This window comes from Amblyomma americanum, chromosome 5, assembly GCF_052857255.1.
Source record: "Amblyomma americanum isolate KBUSLIRL-KWMA chromosome 5, ASM5285725v1, whole genome shotgun sequence".
NCBI classification, from domain to species: domain Eukaryota; kingdom Metazoa; phylum Arthropoda; class Arachnida; order Ixodida; family Ixodidae; genus Amblyomma; species Amblyomma americanum.
This window is the reverse complement of record NC_135501.1, coordinates 135582283-135600476: the sequence shown is the minus strand read 5'-3', so window position 1 is coordinate 135600476 and position 18194 is coordinate 135582283. Positions and strand designations below refer to the sequence as shown.

General features: G+C 47.6%; 1 protein-coding gene across 1 annotated transcript; it reads right to left on the bottom strand.

Moving 5' to 3' along the window:
• Nucleotides 1–3506: 3506 nt before the first annotated feature.
• On the bottom strand, nucleotides 3507–14733 carry LOC144134217 (uncharacterized). Its single transcript, XM_077667176.1, has 5 exons — nucleotides 14660–14733; nucleotides 10917–11100; nucleotides 9364–9525; nucleotides 7214–7303; nucleotides 3507–3587 (listed from the first exon to the last, which is right to left on the bottom strand). Exons 2-5 carry the CDS (start codon nucleotides 11025–11027, stop codon nucleotides 3507–3509), a joined length of 444 nt encoding a protein of 147 aa, XP_077523302.1. The 5' UTR covers nucleotides 11028–11100; nucleotides 14660–14733.
• Nucleotides 14734–18194: the final 3461 nt, after the last annotated feature.

Below are 18194 nucleotides of genomic sequence, written 5' to 3'. Positions count from 1 at the left end.
CGAGCGGAGGATCAGCCCGGTGCCATTATGTTCCCGCCTCTGAGGTTTATCGTTGGAAGTTTGTAACTAGGTCCATATCAGTTACGGTTGGGCGACGTATCCGACAAATCCCATAATTCCCGCTCGACAGGAACTTAAATTTCTGTAATGAAATCACTCTTTTCCATTCGTCGCGTATCCATATACCGGACGTTCCTTTACTTACGTTATCTGCAAGCCTAATTCTTTTCACAGATGTGCAGGGTTAGCGGTGCGGTCCTGTCGTTCAGTTCAACGCATTAGCCGCGTTTACATAAATGCGACAGAAGTCAACTCCAGCCCATGTTTTGAGGGAAAGTGCGAGAACCCCGAGGAAGAGCGTAGAGGACGAGTCATACCTTTCTTTCTCAGTAACTGCTCTTTCCCTCAAAAAGGGGGCTGGAGTCGACTTCTGTTGAATTCATGTAAACGTGGCTATTGTACAGGACGTGTCACAGTAAATGGAGTTACTGCGGAGTCTGATAACAGGGTCAAATCTTTGGCAACGCTGACAACAGGCAGTGTATAGATTTTTTTAGGCTGGCACGAACAATGCCTCTCTCAACAACTTGGTTGGTCGTACTGGAGTGTCTCCTGCGAAGATTGAAAAACCAGACCTCCTCTGAACCTACCTCTCCGTCGATACTTGTGAAAGGATCGAGTGCGCAACTCTGAAATCCAGTCGAAGCCGACGGTGTTTCACCTCATACAATTAAGGCCGCCGATAATTGCCATTTGCGCAGCTTTGATTACGTTTTTTCTTTCAACCCAATGAAGAATTGCGCATCCGGTATATCCCGGTGCCGCGCAATTATATCCTGGTGAAACAGCTGCACCATTGCGGAAGGAGTGGTGTGAGGACTGCCAGCGACCGGCGAATGTAAAATCGAGAATAACCGATTCCAAATATATGGTCATTACCTCACTAACGCTATCGCGTCGTAGCCTTAAGGCGGAGCCTAAGTGCCCCCCTCCAATTTTTAGACCCACCGGTCAGCCTTTTCTGTCAAAGTCATTGATCATGCTTTGCTTTGGTAGGTAAAGCATTTTATTCAGTCTACCTACCTTTTCACGCTCTCAGCCCTTTGTTATAGCAAGACCGAAGCAGCACATGTAATCGTTCCAACGTTGGAAATGTATTGGCAAAGGCTGGGCCTACAAACGACCAGAGTGAAACCATCCGATTCCAATATTAAGCCGATTACCTGTGCTGCTTGGGGAGCGATGATCGCTCAGTACTCTTGTCAATGGTACGTACGTGTTAATTATTCGCCCTTTACTGTAGGAGAAAGGCCGAAATTTAGGGGGAAATTAATTACATTACGTGTCGAGCATGAGATAGCATTAAAGTACGATGTCCGCTTCGCCTGCTTCACCTCCTCGTTTATTGTTTCTCGCCGCATACACTGAGCCTGTATAGCCACCGATACACATTCTTCAGCGACATACATTTATGGTTGCCATCTCCGCTTGCGGGGATTTTGCCCAATGGTAGAGAGCTGTGATTGAGAAAGCTGATTAAGAAACGCCAGAGCATGAAAGCCTCTAAACTCACAGACGGAACAGAACTGGCCGAGCTATCAATGTTATTAAATAAGTGTAAGGTAGCCGACATAAGGAATTTTAATATATAGAGAATCGAACATGCTCTAAAGAACATAGGTAGCCTATAAGCGGCGAAGAGGAAACTACGCATAGGCAAAAAAGTATATATATATATATATATATATATATATATATATATATATATATATATATATATATATATATATATATATATATATATATATATATATATATATATATATATATGTATATATGCGCCAAGGGACAAAGAAGCAATATCGATACGACAGTTTAAGTAGCTGAAGAGTTGTACACAAATCTGTACAGTAGCCAATGTAACCAGGACGTCAGTGAGAGAGGCAGTAGCGCACAGCAATACGACATCCCGCCAGTAATGAAAGAGAAAGAAAGCTTTAGGAGTAATGCAAAGGGGGACAGTAGCTGGTGAGGATCAGATAACAGCAGATGTGTTGAAGGACTATGGGGGAATTGTGCTAGAAAAAACTAGCCACCCTGTATACCCATTGCCTTATGACCTCGAGCGTATCGGAAGTTTGGAAAAACGCTAATATCATTTTAATCAAAAGAAAGGAGACCTAAAGGACCTGAAAAATTGCAGATGTATCAGTGTACTGTCCCTGGCCTACAAGGTATTTACTAAGGTAATCGCTAGTAGAGTCAGGACAACGTTATACTTCAATCAGCCAAAAGATACTGGAGGTTTTCTTGAAGACCTCTCGGTGTGTGTGTGTGTGTGTGTGTGTGTGTGTGTGTGTGTGTGTGTGCGTGTGCGTGTGCGTGTGCGTGTGCGTGCGTGTGTGTGTGTGTGTGTGTGTGTGTGTGTGTGTGTGTGTGTGTGTGTGTGTGTGTGTGTGTGTGTGTGTGTGTGTGTGTGTGTGTGTGTGTGTGTGTGTGTGTGTGTGTGTGTGTGTGTGTGTGTGTGTGTGTGTGTGTGTGTGTGTGTGTGTGTGTGTGTGTGTGTGTGTGTGTGTGTGTGTGTGTGTGTGTGTGTGTGTGTGTGTGTGTGTGTGTGTGTGTGTGTGTGTGTGTGTGTGTGTGTGTGTGTGTGTGTGTGTGTGTGTGTGTGTGTGTGTGTGTGTGTGTGTGTGTGTGTGTGTGTGGCATCTACACACGCTCCGCTGTTCTCATTTATTTTTATCGAGACAGTGCGGACTGTAAACCGCTTGGCACTTGTTGTGGTTCGAACCGCGTACTTCCCGCATATGATGCGGATGCTCAAATGGCCTCCCAACGGAGGCATGGTCGGAATTTTATGTTCGAACGGGCATAACCAAACCTGGTCCTGAACCAAATATATTCAATAAAGGAGTTGCCATTATATTTCAGTTCAGTTCCCTGAATAATTAATTATTCCTGTCGTGTGCGAACTGTGAGAGACACGCACTGTACCTCTCACCCATCATGTTCAACATTCTTGGACAAAAATTTTGAGCTTTGGAAAAATGTAAGGTACTGATATGGAACTCGGCAAGATGAGTTGTTGGGCAACTTTACGCTACACTGATATGGAACTTTTGAACATAGTTCTTCATTCTTATGATATGTAGCAAAATCTTCTTGTATTGTTTTCATCACTCGCATCGAGAGTTAAGACTGCCATTGAAAACCAACAGGGCACGCCTTTGACGAAAGCAATAAAAGCTAATAGCAAAAAATGCAAGCCTGCCGACGAGAGATCTGCGGATATATTGATTGCTACAGAGAAATCTTACAATATATGAAAAAAATGCGTTCATAAACTTTCCCGTTCAAAAATGGTTTTGTCCACAAAATTGTTGGGCACGTGTGCGGACAGAAAACGAGACGCGATAAAGCAGTCACGCAGTACGTCGAACTTTAATATCAAAATAACGAAAGAAAAGGCAGGTGGCGGCGCACTGGCCGACACCGATGGTTCTTCCTCAGCTGTTCTCGTAGTAGATCTTGTGCGTGGCGTAGGCGCAGTGGAAAGCGTGGAAGGCCCCCGTCAACAAGCCCACCATCTGAAGAAGGGAGACAGAAGAGAGAGAGAATGGTCGTTCACTTCCAGATCAGTTTATGTATCGGAGGACACGCAAAAGCGAAGGCCCAGCATTTAGTGATGGCAACGAGAACCAAAATTAAGGGCTACAGAAAAAAAAAACCGAAGCATCAAAGCAAGGAGGATAAGGTATTCAGAATTTGCAAGGATGAAATTTGTATTTCCAGCGTATCGTTAAAAGTAACCCCACCCAGTTTCCTAAAGAAGATGCTGCAGTATTGCTCTGCAACCGTGCTTGAGCATGTGTCTTCTCCGTTAGAAGGCTTCTGCCCACCGAAGTCGCGTACTCAGCAAAGCCGAAGAGTAACTACTTTAATTTACTGACACTGCAGTCAAAATTTTGCTCCATAAAAAAGGCACAGAAGAAGGAAAAAATGATGATCGATTTGCGTAGTTATGCCAAATGCGAATTAGGAGTGCTAGCAGTTAGGTTTTCACTTTGGTTCCGGTGCTCACATCCTGTGTTCACGGATGGCAGTTGTTCGGATAGCGGCAATATGTTCATGTTCATAAATGCGGAATTGGCCATTCTATACATTCATAGATCCGTGGAAGTCTTCCTAGCGCTCCTGGCACGAAATGCATAATTTGAGAGCCGCGAGAATAAGCAGTCCAGGACCCCAGGTAGTATGCTCAGCATTGAAGTAACCCATGGTTAACATCTCGGATGAATGAGAGCGCGACAACACCAAGGCGTCTCCAAAACGGACAGGGCAAGAATCAGCCAAGTGAGAACCGTCACACCTATACTCCAAATAATCTTATGTTCATTGCGAACAGGAAAAGCGTGACGGCAGTGACCCTGTACTCACAAAATGTGCACACTGAAACATCAAGGTTCTCACAAACAGTCCCCGCCGTCCAGCCAATGACGAGACGAGAAAGAGACATCAGTTTTTTTTTTTTTTTCAAGTCTGGAGGGGATGCCGCGAAAACATAAGAGTAAGTGTCTAAGCGTACAGAGCTGGGCTAGTTGGTTCTGGGTATAATTGTGAGGCATCATTCCAGCGTACAGAAACACACGGACAAAGATAGTGGACATCACGAACGTCGGACTTCAACTGAGGTTTATACCACAAAATAGGCTTTTTATGTGCAAAAGGTTTCCACGAAAGTATTTCCACGACCAGATAACAATTATTCAAGGCAGCAGAAACCAAAATAAAAACATATCTAAAGGTATCTCGCCTCCTCACAACTCATCGGCGCGCCACAACAACGCCTACCTAGTCGACCCACCAAACACATTTGCCTTCAGAAAATATATTTCTTTTAGGTCAGTGTCCCCGCGTCCTCAATGGGAGACTCGGTCTTGACACGTCTCCGAGTTGAGGTTAAAATTCGCATGTCGGGGCATTAATGACTTCAACCGAAAAAGCTGCCTGGACATCACGGTAAACTCCGAAAATGCGAACCTGAGGTTTTCTTTCTTCCGAAAGACGCATGGTCATCGCCGCACATGTGACAGTATTGTCTTCAACTGCCGTTTTGAAGTTGTCAACCGAACTTCAATATGGAGCCACTGCTGTGATACCAAATACACAGAAAACATAGCGCATTAAGTACTGAAAACGAGGCGAGGCCCGGAGAAGCGCTTTCTCCTGTCCTCGCCGCGTCCTCTGTGGTTACTGCGCTATGCTTTCTGTGTTACGATGAAACAGCACGCCCAAAGATATTCGCTCCTGCTGTGACACCAAGAAGGGTATGACGCAACGTCACCGGTCCCATACCTATAGCGGTAGGATTCAATTTCAGGATATAAATTACGTCCCGTGCTGCGGTTATAGTCGAAACAGTGCAGGTCCTTAAACCTACAAAACCACTCTCGTGACAGACTGGAAGGGCGGCAGTATAGACGCCGCGGTCTAAGTAAGTATAAGGACCTGGCGCAGCATCTGTTTAGAAGCGTGGCTGCGCCAGTTCACCGGCAGTAGCAGGTATGGCTGCTACAACACAGAGCATGCTCGAGAGGACTTCACTCCGACCACGCTCTTTCGCAACGTCCGCTGGAAAGGCCACACACCGACGAAACAGACCTGCACTGACAATAAGGAACGTCCTACGGGTGACAAAGTACCTTCGAATGAGTATCATTATAACAATGTCGGCCACAGCAGTTTGGAATATCTCAGACTGATTTAAAAAGCGCACGGCCCTGTTAGGCAGAAGAGATCGGATAACGCCTTTGAGCACATCAAGAGCGCCGTAAGCGAAGCGCCGGCTGCAGGATCAGGGCCCCAGCAAGGAGGTTGACACAGCATGTGAGCAGGGTCCTGTCAAGCCGTACGAGGGTCATCCAGACACTCTCCAAGGCACCGGGGCAGAGGTGGTTCCTCAAGAACCTCTGCAACGAGCTTCTCACCACAATTACGACTCGACTGGGTACCGGGACACGCAGGTGGCCGCGGCAACGATGCCACCCACATGTGTGCGAGTGAGCAAGAAGCCATCCGATCCACTCCGGCCCGGACGTCTCAGTCCCGTTTGCGCAGTCGGTCCTAGTCGAACAGAAGGCTGCAGCCCACCAGGAAAACTGACGCCGACCGTATCAATGCACCCCCGTTAACCAAGCCCGTACCTCCAGGGCTTTTCCCGAGGCACTCAGGTCCTCATACACAAGGCCCGCGCTGGAGCGGCCTATACCTCCGACATCGTCATCAAACCAGGAAGGAAGCCAGCCCGCCTAACGCCACACGAACGAAGAATATTAGGCCTCCATATTGCCTTATCTTGTTCTACGTGTAACACCGGCACCACCCCGAAGATTTAACATTTTTCGAGGTAGTTTGTCGGGCTGCAGCAAATCCACGCCCAATACCTCACTGCCGATCTCTGCACCCTGCAGGGCTGGATCCTGCAGCGCAGCTTCACTCTCACCAGGTATACGCTTCTATCCTTGTGGGATTTTACATGCGTCAGCCCCCAATTGTGATCGTTCCTCCTTGACTCGCCCTCCCAATAAATAGGCCACCGAGCCACACTCATTCCAATTCGATTTCAAGCATTATACTTTCAGCCCAATTGCGACCACCCTCACTGCACAAAAATAAAACATACATTTTGGTTCAATAGGTTTAAGGGAATCCCCCAAGTTGAAGGAAATGTATAATAAGAGAGAAATTACTTATCAACATCCATCCAAGTACAGCCATATGGTTACAAATGGAATGTATAGAGGTTTCACAGGAGCTTCGCTGTTCAAGGAAAACCGTTGAACAGCGAAGCTCCTGTGAAACCTCTGTACCTTCCCTTTGTAACCATATGGCTGTACTTGGGTGGACGTTGATGAGTAATTGCTCTCTTATTATACATTGGTTTTTCTTCGGCTTCAAAGCTTTTGTTAAAGCTGCATAGATTTCTTTCGTAGCCGCATGGCGGTGCTTGGGTGGATGCTGATGAGTAACTTCTCCCTTATTCTGTTTTGTTCAAGTACAATCAGAACTGAGGTCATTCCTCATAAAGTTTTCATTACGAATTTCGTAGGCCGCCTATATTCAATACGAGCAGACAGCCTAAGGACTCTGAACTGAAATTTTACGAGTCATAGTCGTTGTCAGGCCGGGCACCGGCGATTGGCGCACTACTTACTGCAGTCATCTTGACCTCGTGGGCATCCCTGATGATTATGATGGAGGTGAATATGTACAGCACGCTGCCCGTGCCTTGGAACAGCACGTACTGCAAGAAGGAAGAAGTATACACATGGAAAGAGGCGTTAAAGGTACGAAGCTACCGGTGCTGAAACGGGGCTGCTAATCGCTCCGCTACTCTTGTAGTAAAGGTATGTAGAGTTTAACGTCCCGAAGCGACACATGTGCTACGAGTGACGCCGTAGTGCAGGGTTCCGGGTTGTTCTAGGCCACCTGGGGCTCTTCAGCGAGAGCTGACATCGCACGGCACAGGGGCATCTATATGCAGTTCAGGAGAGCAAGCTGCCGGGCTAGTTGGTGATGCATGTTGTTGATGCAAGCGCTCGTGAACCTGTTTTTGTGTCCCTTACTCTGTCCCTCGTCCAGGATTTTTGCGCTTCCTAGTTTACAACGGGCATCTATATATTTCGCCTTCGTCGAAACGCCGCTGCAGTCGCAGTCGGGATTCGATCCCGCAGCTTTGAAACCTGTAGCCGGACGTCAAGGCCAATGAGTTACCACGGCAGGTGCTACGCTACTGTTGGCGGAGAAGTCGACGGCGCGAGGAGTCCAGTAGCAATTCAGCCCTTCACTACACCCCAGCAGTGTTGCCTGAAGTTATAAGGCAGAGCCCGTGAGATTACGAACTTGTTCCTCTGCGAGTTTGAGCTCCGCGATGGAGGTCGAACACTGACCTTCGGTGCGAGATTTTGGTGCGTGCATTAAAACCCTTGGTAATCAAGCTCGATCCGGGGCTTCGCGTCATTGCATCCCTAAGAGCCTGTAGTACAGCTCTGTTAAGTAAAACGCATTCTAGCTCTTTTATTATTTACCGCATATCCAGCAGCTGCGCTGAAAGTCAGCTCTCTATGCAAATGGTTGTAGGCGTCGAAGCGTGGATACGATAATGCGTGGCTCACGGATGTACGGGCTTGGCGCCTAAGGCGCATGCGCGCTTACGACTCTCGAGAAGGGCTGTGCTAATTTATGCGCGATTTTTGAGGGCCCCTGTCGATAGGAACCATTAACCGCTGCCGAAGGATCGTAAACAACTATGTTAACACCTCTCTTTGGGCTAGTTGATGCATAATTGAATTAGAAAAAAACTAGCGCCAAACCGTACAAACCACATGCAAGACAAGAATGAAGACGGGACACAAACGCTATGCCAAAACAACTATGTGTTAGGTATAGCAGTGAGTGCACACGATGGTCGGCAGGTCAGAATGACTTGCCTCCGATCTCGGCCGCACTCTGTCGAAAGTGGCTGAGAGCTTTCCAGATAACACGCCGAAGGCCCCGCGAAGCGTTCCCAACATCGTAGAAGTTTCACAGTTTCACTTCCGCACAAAGAGACGAGGACTTCATGTTTTATTTTGTTTGGTTTTGCACTAACCAATGTAACGCATCTTTTCTTGCACGGGGTTCTTTATGCTACTTTATACTTTATATTTGTTGCCTTCCAAATAAAGACTGCAACTGTGTCATCGCGCTCGTGCGTGCATTCACATTTCTTTCGTCCTTCTCTGTATGCGCTGAAGTCAAATCATCCAGTCACCTCAAGCCACTCTAAGTCCAATCTAGGATACTTCTGCCGTAGAAGCTGTCGCGCGTCGAGATCGTTCCAGAGCGCTCAGGTAGCGGAAAAGCCGCATACTGGCTGCGATGGGCAAAGATATAAAAAACTAACATAGCAAAGCTTCTCGGAAGTGTAAAAGCCCTTTATGTTTTGCCTACGTTAGGTAAATATTTCGTCGTCAGCAGTAATGTCAATAACGTCCACTCCAGGACAAAGCCCTCTCCCATTGATTTCCAATTTGCCCTGCCTGGTACCAACTGCGATCATCCGCCTGTTCTTTATCCTAAAATTTCCAAATGTCTTCTGTCAGTGTAACTTTTTGCCACCACCTGCTACGTTTTCAACACCCTCGCAGTTCCTCGCAATCCACTACGCGTTACCGTAAGAGATGATCGGCTATCTGGTCTCTGCATCACAAGCCCTGTCCATCGCCATTTCCTCATCGTGATTTCAGCTAGGATATTGTTAACTCTTGTTTGTGCCCTAGCACAGACAACGATGTGGATGGGCATTTTCGCAAAGGCACTCACGTAGAAGGTTAGCGGCAGATAGTAGGCCGAGGTGGCGCTGAGGATGCTCGACATGATCATGAAGACCCCGTTGAAGGAGAACGTGTACGCCGTGGCCCTCAGGAAGTTCTCGACGCGCATTTCGGTCCTCTCAATCATCATCCAGAGCGTCATGCCTCCGCACTGAGAAAAAGAGCCGCATGTGCGAACTATGTACTTTTCTTCAGGATTTCCCTTCGCCACCCAGCAGGATACAACTTAAAAAATAAACAGCATTTAACACTGGGCCACGGTCCACAGCGTTCTGTATCACTCCGCTAGCCAATCACAACAGTACGCGAAATCAACTTTTCAATGTTTGAGTTTATTAAACAATCCAGGTATCAAAATTCTGGAGATAGTTTTTTTTCCTGTGATTAGCTTCTTTAGGCAAAAAGAAAAGTTTTAACAACTGACTACTTTTTGTCGTGGAGTAATTCTGTGCGGCGGTCTTGAACGTGGGCAGAGCTTCACTGCATACCTAAGTTGTATCCGACGCGATGAATTGTGCCACCGAATTGTGGCACTGAATTGCATCAGTTCACTGTGGCACTGAATTGTGCCTCTAAGTGCGCTGCGTGATTCCGCTTAAGAAATTGTCGAAGTAAGCGAAATCAACATCTTAATGTCGTACTTTAGTAAACAACTCGGAAGCATAGAAATTCTTAGGCTACTAGCTTCTTGTGAATAGCTTTTGTTTAGTTAACAATGAAGCCTTTAGTATGGACTAGTATTTCCTTGTCGTGGATGGATGCATGTGATGTGGTGGTCATGAATGTGAGAGGAGCTTCACTGCAGACCTAAGTTGTATCTGATTATTGAGTCCGTGTGTTAACGCTACGCATCAAGCCGAACAGGAAGTATATTATTTCACTTTCTTTCTCCCAACCCTAGGCAGTAACTCATCCATAAGGCTCATCAATAAGGTTTTCACCTACCTCTCCGTACAAATAGTTTCCAGAGCAGAAAACTTGTAAGCATCAGAAACTGCTCAGATGGGTCATTGTTAATGAAAAGAGGCAAATTATTGTTCCTGCTCCTCAACAATCGTTTCGATTCACATTTTAGGCGGCGACCGCGTTTGGCAGTAAGTCTTATGCAATCACGTTCGACTTTGTCGCCGCTTCGTTTTCGACATATGAAGGAAAGCGTCATATCGACTACGCGGCGTAAAACACGCAAGGACGAGATGCATCGACGATAACGACGGGCAGCGCTCTTTAACCTCCTGATTAAAAATGGCAGTGCTCTTTGACCTCTTGATGAAAAATATGCTGTGAAACTTGTTGCGTACACACAATGAGGCGATCAGCAATAGATTCTACGCCCTGTATTTAATAAACACACCTGCCGGTTACATGGCTAAAAGCACCACCGTGACTGCCAGCTGCACGGCTGGCTGTGTATGACGACGTGTCCCTAAGTTGCCAGCGCTACACTGCAGTCTTAGTTGTAAACTCTACATTACCCAGTGCCAAACACCACAAAACTACCTGTATGTTCACGAGCGTAGGGAATATAATCGCCATACTTACGACTTCGAGGAAGTTGAATAGCCCGTTGGCGGTGTTGACGTACTGGTCGAAGGACACCTCAATGATGCGGTCCCGCGCCAGGACTGCCATGGTATCCGCAGTGTAAACCATCGTCGCTCTAGATATTGTGTGTGGCGGTTAGTGACCCCGATCGGCTGAGTTGTGCTTTGCTGTGACCTGGCTCCTGCGTTGGAGACGCGCAGCAATTTTGTTCAAAGTCAAGGCTAAAAGTTGTCATAGACAGGCTTCGAGAAATCTTGTTTAATGAAAAGAAACGCGCCGATATTACCGCGACTTTATTGGTATGTGGAATATGCAACTTCATTTATGCCTTCCCTCACGGCGTTGTTTAAATAACCATTGGGAGTGCCGCATTTACTGTGCATTTTTTTGCTCATGAAACATTTGCATCACATTATTTGCAACCTGCTGCGTTGACAGTGAGTACTTAGCATTCCCTACAAGATCTCGATGGTGGCCTGCCCTCTATTCCAACAACATGGAAAGAAGCTGTGGTTCACAGAAAGCAGCTACAGAGTGGCTGCAGAGCCTTCGTGTTGCGCACTACACACAATGGGTGCAGCTTTGGTGACGTCATCAGAAGAAACACCTCTTTAGAAAATGACACGAAAAGAGATGTAACGGAGTGGCTTGACAAGATGGGGCACGAGAGATTTAACGCCTGTGCTGGTGCGATCAGCATTAACGCGAACTCGAGTGCGGGTGTCTTTCACGTGTATAGCGCTTCACTGAGCTTCACTGTAGCGCCTACGTCGTCTGTTGCACTACCATCTCATCTGCTATGTGTTCCTCCTCGATACCGATGAAGATCTCTATCTCGCGATATAATATTGGCATATCATCGATAAGGACGTGTTTGAGGTCGGCTATGAGAGCTAGACGCCATGCTTCGACCATCTGTGGTCCCTTTAATGTGTGCCGACCGGGCACAGCTCACGATGGGCTTTGTAGCGATAGCCACATTACGGTAGCATTTCGAGCCTTCAGCGGGGCGGTGCCGCCACGCTGTCGCGTGGTTGGTCACGTGGTGCGGAGCAGTTGCCGGCGGCGCGGCGTCGTGGCTGATCACATGGTTCGTCACGTGGTTGGTAGCGTGACCAAGTTCCACTCGGCCAGCTGTAGCTATCGCGTCACTCCAGGTTTAAGCAATGCTAAACCACCGTCAATTTTTCTCATTCAGGCCTTATAGATCTGTAGCCGCCGCAACCAGGATCCGGTCGCATGACTTTGTACACAGCAGCTGAAAGCCATAACTGCTCAGCAGCTACAGCGAGTAGAGAAGAGTTTTCTCAGCTGCCTAGTTAGAAAGTACTACCTATTCTACCTATTTCAAAAATATAACAAGCCAGCGGGACTGTCACCGTGCCCGGTGACGCAAGTGTATTAGCACCCACCGGAACTTCCAAGCGATAGTGTGATAAGAAAAGTTCTTGTCCTCACACGGTTATCAGCGCTGCAGTTAAACACGTCCTCACTGGGCCAAGAAGCAATACCGGCGGCCTGGGAACACCCTAAGCGGACGGAAGCTGCCCCGGCTGGCTACCGTGCGGGCGGCAAGATGTGCCCCCTGGCAGGAAAGCAAGATATCAAACGATAAGAAGGACCTCCGCAGTTGGCGGGCGACAAAGAGTCGCCGAAAAGTGCGCCGTTTTAAAAGCGAAAAGCTCTATTTTTTCACCACCATGAGTCAGCACTTTCACTTCGGGGCCAGCGCAGGTTGTCTTCGCTCATAGGCATGCTGCATAACCGTCAGTAGCGAGACAAGTATTATGAGAACAAGAAACAGCACTCTAACACAGATGTTCTTGCGCAACAAAGTCCCGAGAAGAGCGCAGAAAAGAAAATTAGAGGGGACACTTAAGCCCCGTCTTAAGGGTACACGATAGTTTAATAGGTTACTTCCCTTATGTGCAGAAGGTCATCCTCTACTACGGATTCATAGATCCCTGCGAGTCCTCGTACCCCTCCTGGCGCATTGGTGCAGCGGTTAAGAGATGCGCCACTGCCCTGCTATAGCAGGTGCTCCCAGCTAGCGGTGGGCTTTTGCGGCTCAGGTTGCTCATCCCGAGCGACCAACCATTCACTGCCACTTGCCACGATGGGCAGTTTGCTCCCTGTACGGTTGTCACGTGACCTATAGATGGCCCACCTCCCTCCTAGGTCGCTCTCTGGACACCACCTGCCAGAGTCCCGCCCTTGATTTTTCGCTTACCATGCCCACGCCGAATTTTCTGGGCAACGGAGCCTTTAACGCCATCGCGTTCATAAGTGTAGAGCGGGTTGGAAGGCCGTCATCTGTTTGCGTCCTCCGACGGGGGAACTAGATTAAGCGGAAAAAACAAAGGGCGCATGGGTCACTGTCACAAAATTCGGCGCATTTTCGAAAAAAAAAACCGGTGCTGCGCCTAAGCAATCGCGCCCGCGCGCGGTAAAATAAAACAAAAACAGCGGGGAAGGACCTCCGGAGAGCGTGTAGCTTTGCGTACTGCTGCAACTCAGCTCGCCGGCGCGGCGCCGAGGGGGGCATGGCCGCGCGCGGCGTCGATTTTTCTCGAATGTCGAAGTTTTTGCCCGTTGTCGACGGAAGGGGGGTAACTTTGTGCGCACCAATTGATACCCTCCCCTCATTCGCTCTTGCACCGATGACTCAGCGTGCCGCGAATAACCTAGATTGTTCTAGAAGGTGGTTTCCGCGCTCGACCAAAGGGGTCGCGCGCCCGCGCAAGGAGGAGGAGTTTGTGCAGTTGAAGCTTCGTGTATGTGCGCGCCTGCCTTGGCGCGAAGAACAAACAGACGAGGTCCGCGCCTATAAATGAGAGGCTGCAACCGCTGTCTGTTAGGCCGAGCCGCCGTTTAAGCTTCCGAGAAGCGCGCCCGCTCGACTTCCGGGAGAACACCACTCGACCAGCCAAGGACCAGTGAGGCAACGTGCGCCAACCTGCGGGACGGCCCCGTCGAGCTCCTCAGGTCGTCGGACTGTCGCAGTGCCCGGTGAACAAATTGTGTTTTCATTATTTGTATCTCTCTCTCTGTTAGTGCACTTTAGGTGCAAAGATTTTGTTGAATTGTAATCTCTCTCTATTGTTACTTTGCATGAGTTGCATTGTATTTGTAAATCACTTCGTATCTGCTCGTACGAGGGATTGTGAAATCCTCTGTATCGTCTCTTCGCTGTATAAAATTTGTTTTGTTTTGTGAACCTTTGGCCCCGACCCATTCTCTGGCTTGCGACCGGCGAAAGCTGGGCACCAAACGACCAACCCCCTTGTCACTTGGTAGCTGGTCTCCGGCCGAGCTTGCCACGCTGAGTAGAAGGCATCTCCTTTGTGACCGAGACCGCTACCCCTACACGCTCTAAGGGTGTCTGGGAGCGCACGCAAAAGTGCGCGAAGTGGTGACAGTCGCTCACAGTGATGAGGTCTCAAAGCGGTTTAAGGCTTTGCTTGTAGCCACCCCTGAGGCTGCAGCCCGGTTCGCCGGCAGCAGAATATCAGTGAAAAGAGCGATCTGTGAGGCGCGATGTGTCGTGAGGTACAAAATTGAAAGAAAGCATCGCTCAGCAAAGGAACGTCGTGAAATTGCTGAATGGAAAGGAACTTGGTCCCTGTGCTTTAGTCTGCGCCTGCACGGTGTCTGCCCCCACTGAGCTCAAGATGCTCGATGAGCCTAAAATGAACGAGAAGCCGTGAGCTTCCAAACGGCCGCTGTGCGGTTCCTCTTACCTTGCGGAAGGATCGACCTTTATAACCAACTCGCTCGCGGGGCTTCCAAAGGTCGAGTGTTTCGTCGTTCTCTTTACTACCGCGTGATTATGGCGCGTGTATGTGGTGTAAGTCCCTCTGTTGTTACCTATAGTGGTCATTGTGAATGAAAATTGAAAATGTGCTTACTTATAATTCATTATTCAGATTTCGCTGCGGCGGCAGGGGAGTTTCAGGCGCCGTTTTTTGTTTCTAAAACAAATATTCTTCCACTTAAACAACACATTCAGGCCTCAAGAAAGATAACTTGTTAGTTTTTCAGCGCGAAATACCAGTGGGTATTTTTTTTAAAGGGCTGTGCGAAATTCCGTCAAAGTGTTATAATTGATGGAAATTTGAACATCGAAATGCTGGAAGACTCGTCAAGTAAACAAGCGAAGGATTGGGGAATAAGTCTCAAACATGCAAATTGTGTTTCAAATTGAGAAAATTAATTTGTTACCAATGGTAGCAAAATCTGCTTCCATAAAAATAGCGAATGACGTGCTATCACGCTCACTCTTTCGCGAAATGTTATTACTGCGTTCACTAAACGGCATAAAAACTGTTTTATTGGCGACATCATCATCATCAGCCTGACAACGCCCACTGCAGGGCTTAGGCCTCTCCCATGTCTCTCCAATTAACCCTTTCCTTTGCCAGCTGCGGCCACCGTATCCCCGCAAACTTCATCTCAACCGCCCATTTAACCTTCTGCCGGCCCCTGCTACGCTTGCCTTCTCTTGGAATCCACTTCACCAGCGGTTATCTTACATTCGCATTACATGCCCTTCCCAATCCCATGTTTCTTCCTCTTGATTTCGACTAGGATGTCATTGACCGCTGTTCGTCTCCTCACCCACTGTTAGGTACATGATGATGATGATAAAAATGACTTCGGTTTTGGTTTCTCTTTATTGGATTGCCTTTGTACTTGTCTACGTGTATGTTTACTTAATATTAGACGTTAATTATCATGCGGTCATTCCCCGATATAAACCCACCCCACCTTTATGAAACGTCCTTCGTCATGTGATCCTGAGTCGCGACTCATTGCTTACGGCCGCCCGACCGACATCACAAGAACATTTTAATTTGATTTAAAATTTGTGGTATGTCCCCCTATTCCGGAGTTCATCTGAGTTCTTTTGCCCTTACCGTCAGCCCCTGCTGAACTTTCAGGAATTAACTGGACAACATTTCCTCCCACCACTCAGCCGTCTTTTTTTATCTTTTCTATTTCTGTGTTATTTTGGCAGGCCTCTATGCCACTATGTGGGCATTGCGGCTGGGTAGATTGCTTGAAGTCTCTTTGGGAAATGAGTATGTGCTTGTTTGCATTCTCCTCACTGTTATTTTCTCTTCCTTGTCTACTTCTTCATCCGGTGGCGCGTATGCCCTTCCGAGGAAGTTCCGAGTATGTGGTTAGCACGACTCAGTGGCTGTTCTCGTCCGCGTGTATAGAGGTGTCCGGGTAAGAAGCGCCCTGGCTGCGGCTTGCAGCACTATTGCAGAAAAAAATCTGCAAGTTTGGTTTGTGTACAACTGTGTGCAAAGCTCCTTAAGAAGCTAAACTTCGAATAATTTTCACTACAAAAAGTAGAAAGAGGAAAAAATTCAAGAATTCATTAAAATAAGAACTAACAGGATGTTTACGAGTATTTAACGGCAATGGCCCAGCTTTAGCTGGCTTAACTGTGGCCACGAGGAAATGGAGGCGTATTAGAGTTGATTTACTTGAGTGCATGGCATCCGCTTCGTATTCGGGAGAGAGAGAGAGAACATTTAGAATAGAATAGTTCGCAGCAGCCGGGTGGTCGGGGCCCATAGTCCAGGGCTCCCCTGGCGGCAGCTGATTTGCGTACTAGCTGGATGATCCAGGTGCTGGGCTTCCGAAAGTGCTGTTTAGTATGTCGAATTAATTTTTAACTGAGAGTTGGGCTAGTTGGTGAAGGCCCATGTGCGCAAGAAAATAACAGCTAAAACAGAGACAAAGAGGCGACCAACACACCGCTGCAATTGCAATTGAAAAAAAGCGCTGCCTTTTTTTTTATTTGTGCCATTGGGTGCCCAAAAGTCCGGTTTTATTTCTGGGTGCTCGGCTCGCAGGCAGGAGATGTAATGTTACCTGCGGGTGCCGGGAAGTGCATTTGCACCAGTGGGCTATGCGGACGGCGCCCACCCGGGCATTCCTTATTCTCTCAGTGATCGCGTATAAACGGAGACATATATTACAGTAGATATATTGGCGTGGATCCTGTGACTACTCGGCCTCTGTAGCGGAGGCCTCGGATCATCAGTCTGACATTCGAGAAGAGCTGGAAGGTGAGGAGGAGCTGGGGGGCCAGTGGTTAGGACCCCCCGAGTTTCCGGTGGCGGGCTGTGCAAACACCACTGACGTCACATTTCTGGGCAACGTGATGCGTGACGTCACTGCATGCTGACCAATCAGCTGCACTTGGTGTTACGCTGACGCCCGAAAAACGGAAACGTGTCTTTAACAGCTATCGCTGAAACGACGTGCTAGTTTCAAAGTGCATGACATTTCAGACGTGTTAGAAAAAGAACCCACGTGCGTTTCGCGTCCCTATTCGCGATTTGCACATGTATTGAGGCCGATTCATGGCGACACAGCTGCACACTTGCTGCACCGCCGCAGAACTTTACGGTACTGTGCGGTGAGCGCTACCAAATCGAACGGATATTTAATTAGTGAAGCTTTGTTTTTGTAGTTGCAGACAGAATCGGTCTTTTTAATTTTTTAATTGGTTTTTGGGGAAAGGAAATGGCGCAGTATCTGTCTCATATATCGCTGGACACCTGAACCGCGCCGTAAGGGAAGGAATAAAGGAGGGAGCGAAAAAAGAAAGGAAGAGAGAGGTGCCGTAGTGGAGGGCTCCGGAATAATTTCGACCACCTGGGGATCTTTAACGTGCACTGACATCGCACAGCACACGGGCGCCTTAGCGTTTTGCCTCCATAAAATCGCCTTATCGTTTTGCCTCCATAGAATCGGGGTGCAACTCTGTTTTTATGCCTAACTTATATTCACTTAAATTAGAAAAATTTTCGCACAAGCTGCATATTAGCTATTGTTTTTTTTCTCTCATGATCCTCACATTTCTAAGTTGCAACCTACAGATTTTTCCGCTTTGCGATTTTTCTTGGGAGTGAAATTCCGCATTTACCTACTGCTTTAATGTCAGTTATTCAGAGTAACATTGATGTTAGTGTACGTGAAAGCATTTTCCATCATTTACGAATCAAATATTTGCAGAAAGAATAGCCTTGGTAACGCCTCCAAAAAATAGCTGCTTTCTGTGAGGCAGCAAATGTGCTTTTTTTTTTTTTGTAGCTAAAGGTATGTCAGTTCAAGCACTGAAACTTTGAGGTGCTTTATGCTATGCAGTGTCTTACGTATTATTACAAAGAGAAACAGGTGCTATTGAAAATTGATGTCTGTGCTCCTTGAATATGTGCTGATGTCGCACGGGCGCTTTAGCACTTCCCCTTGATT

What these genes read in the sequence shown, in the direction of transcription:
- LOC144134217 (XM_077667176.1), bottom strand. Translation starts at nt 11,027, where the DNA reads ATGGTTTACACTGCGGATACCATGGCAGTCCTGGCGCGGGACCGCATC. An exon ending in TATTCAACTTCCTCGAAGTC is followed by an intron (nt 9,526 to 10,916) that starts GTAAGTATGGCG and finishes TCTTTTTCTCAG; the next exon opens with TGCGGAGGCATGACGCTCTG. An exon ending in ATCTGCCGCTAACCTTCTAC is followed by an intron (nt 7,304 to 9,363) that starts GTGAGTGCCTTT and finishes TCCTTCTTGCAG; the next exon opens with TACGTGCTGTTCCAAGGCAC.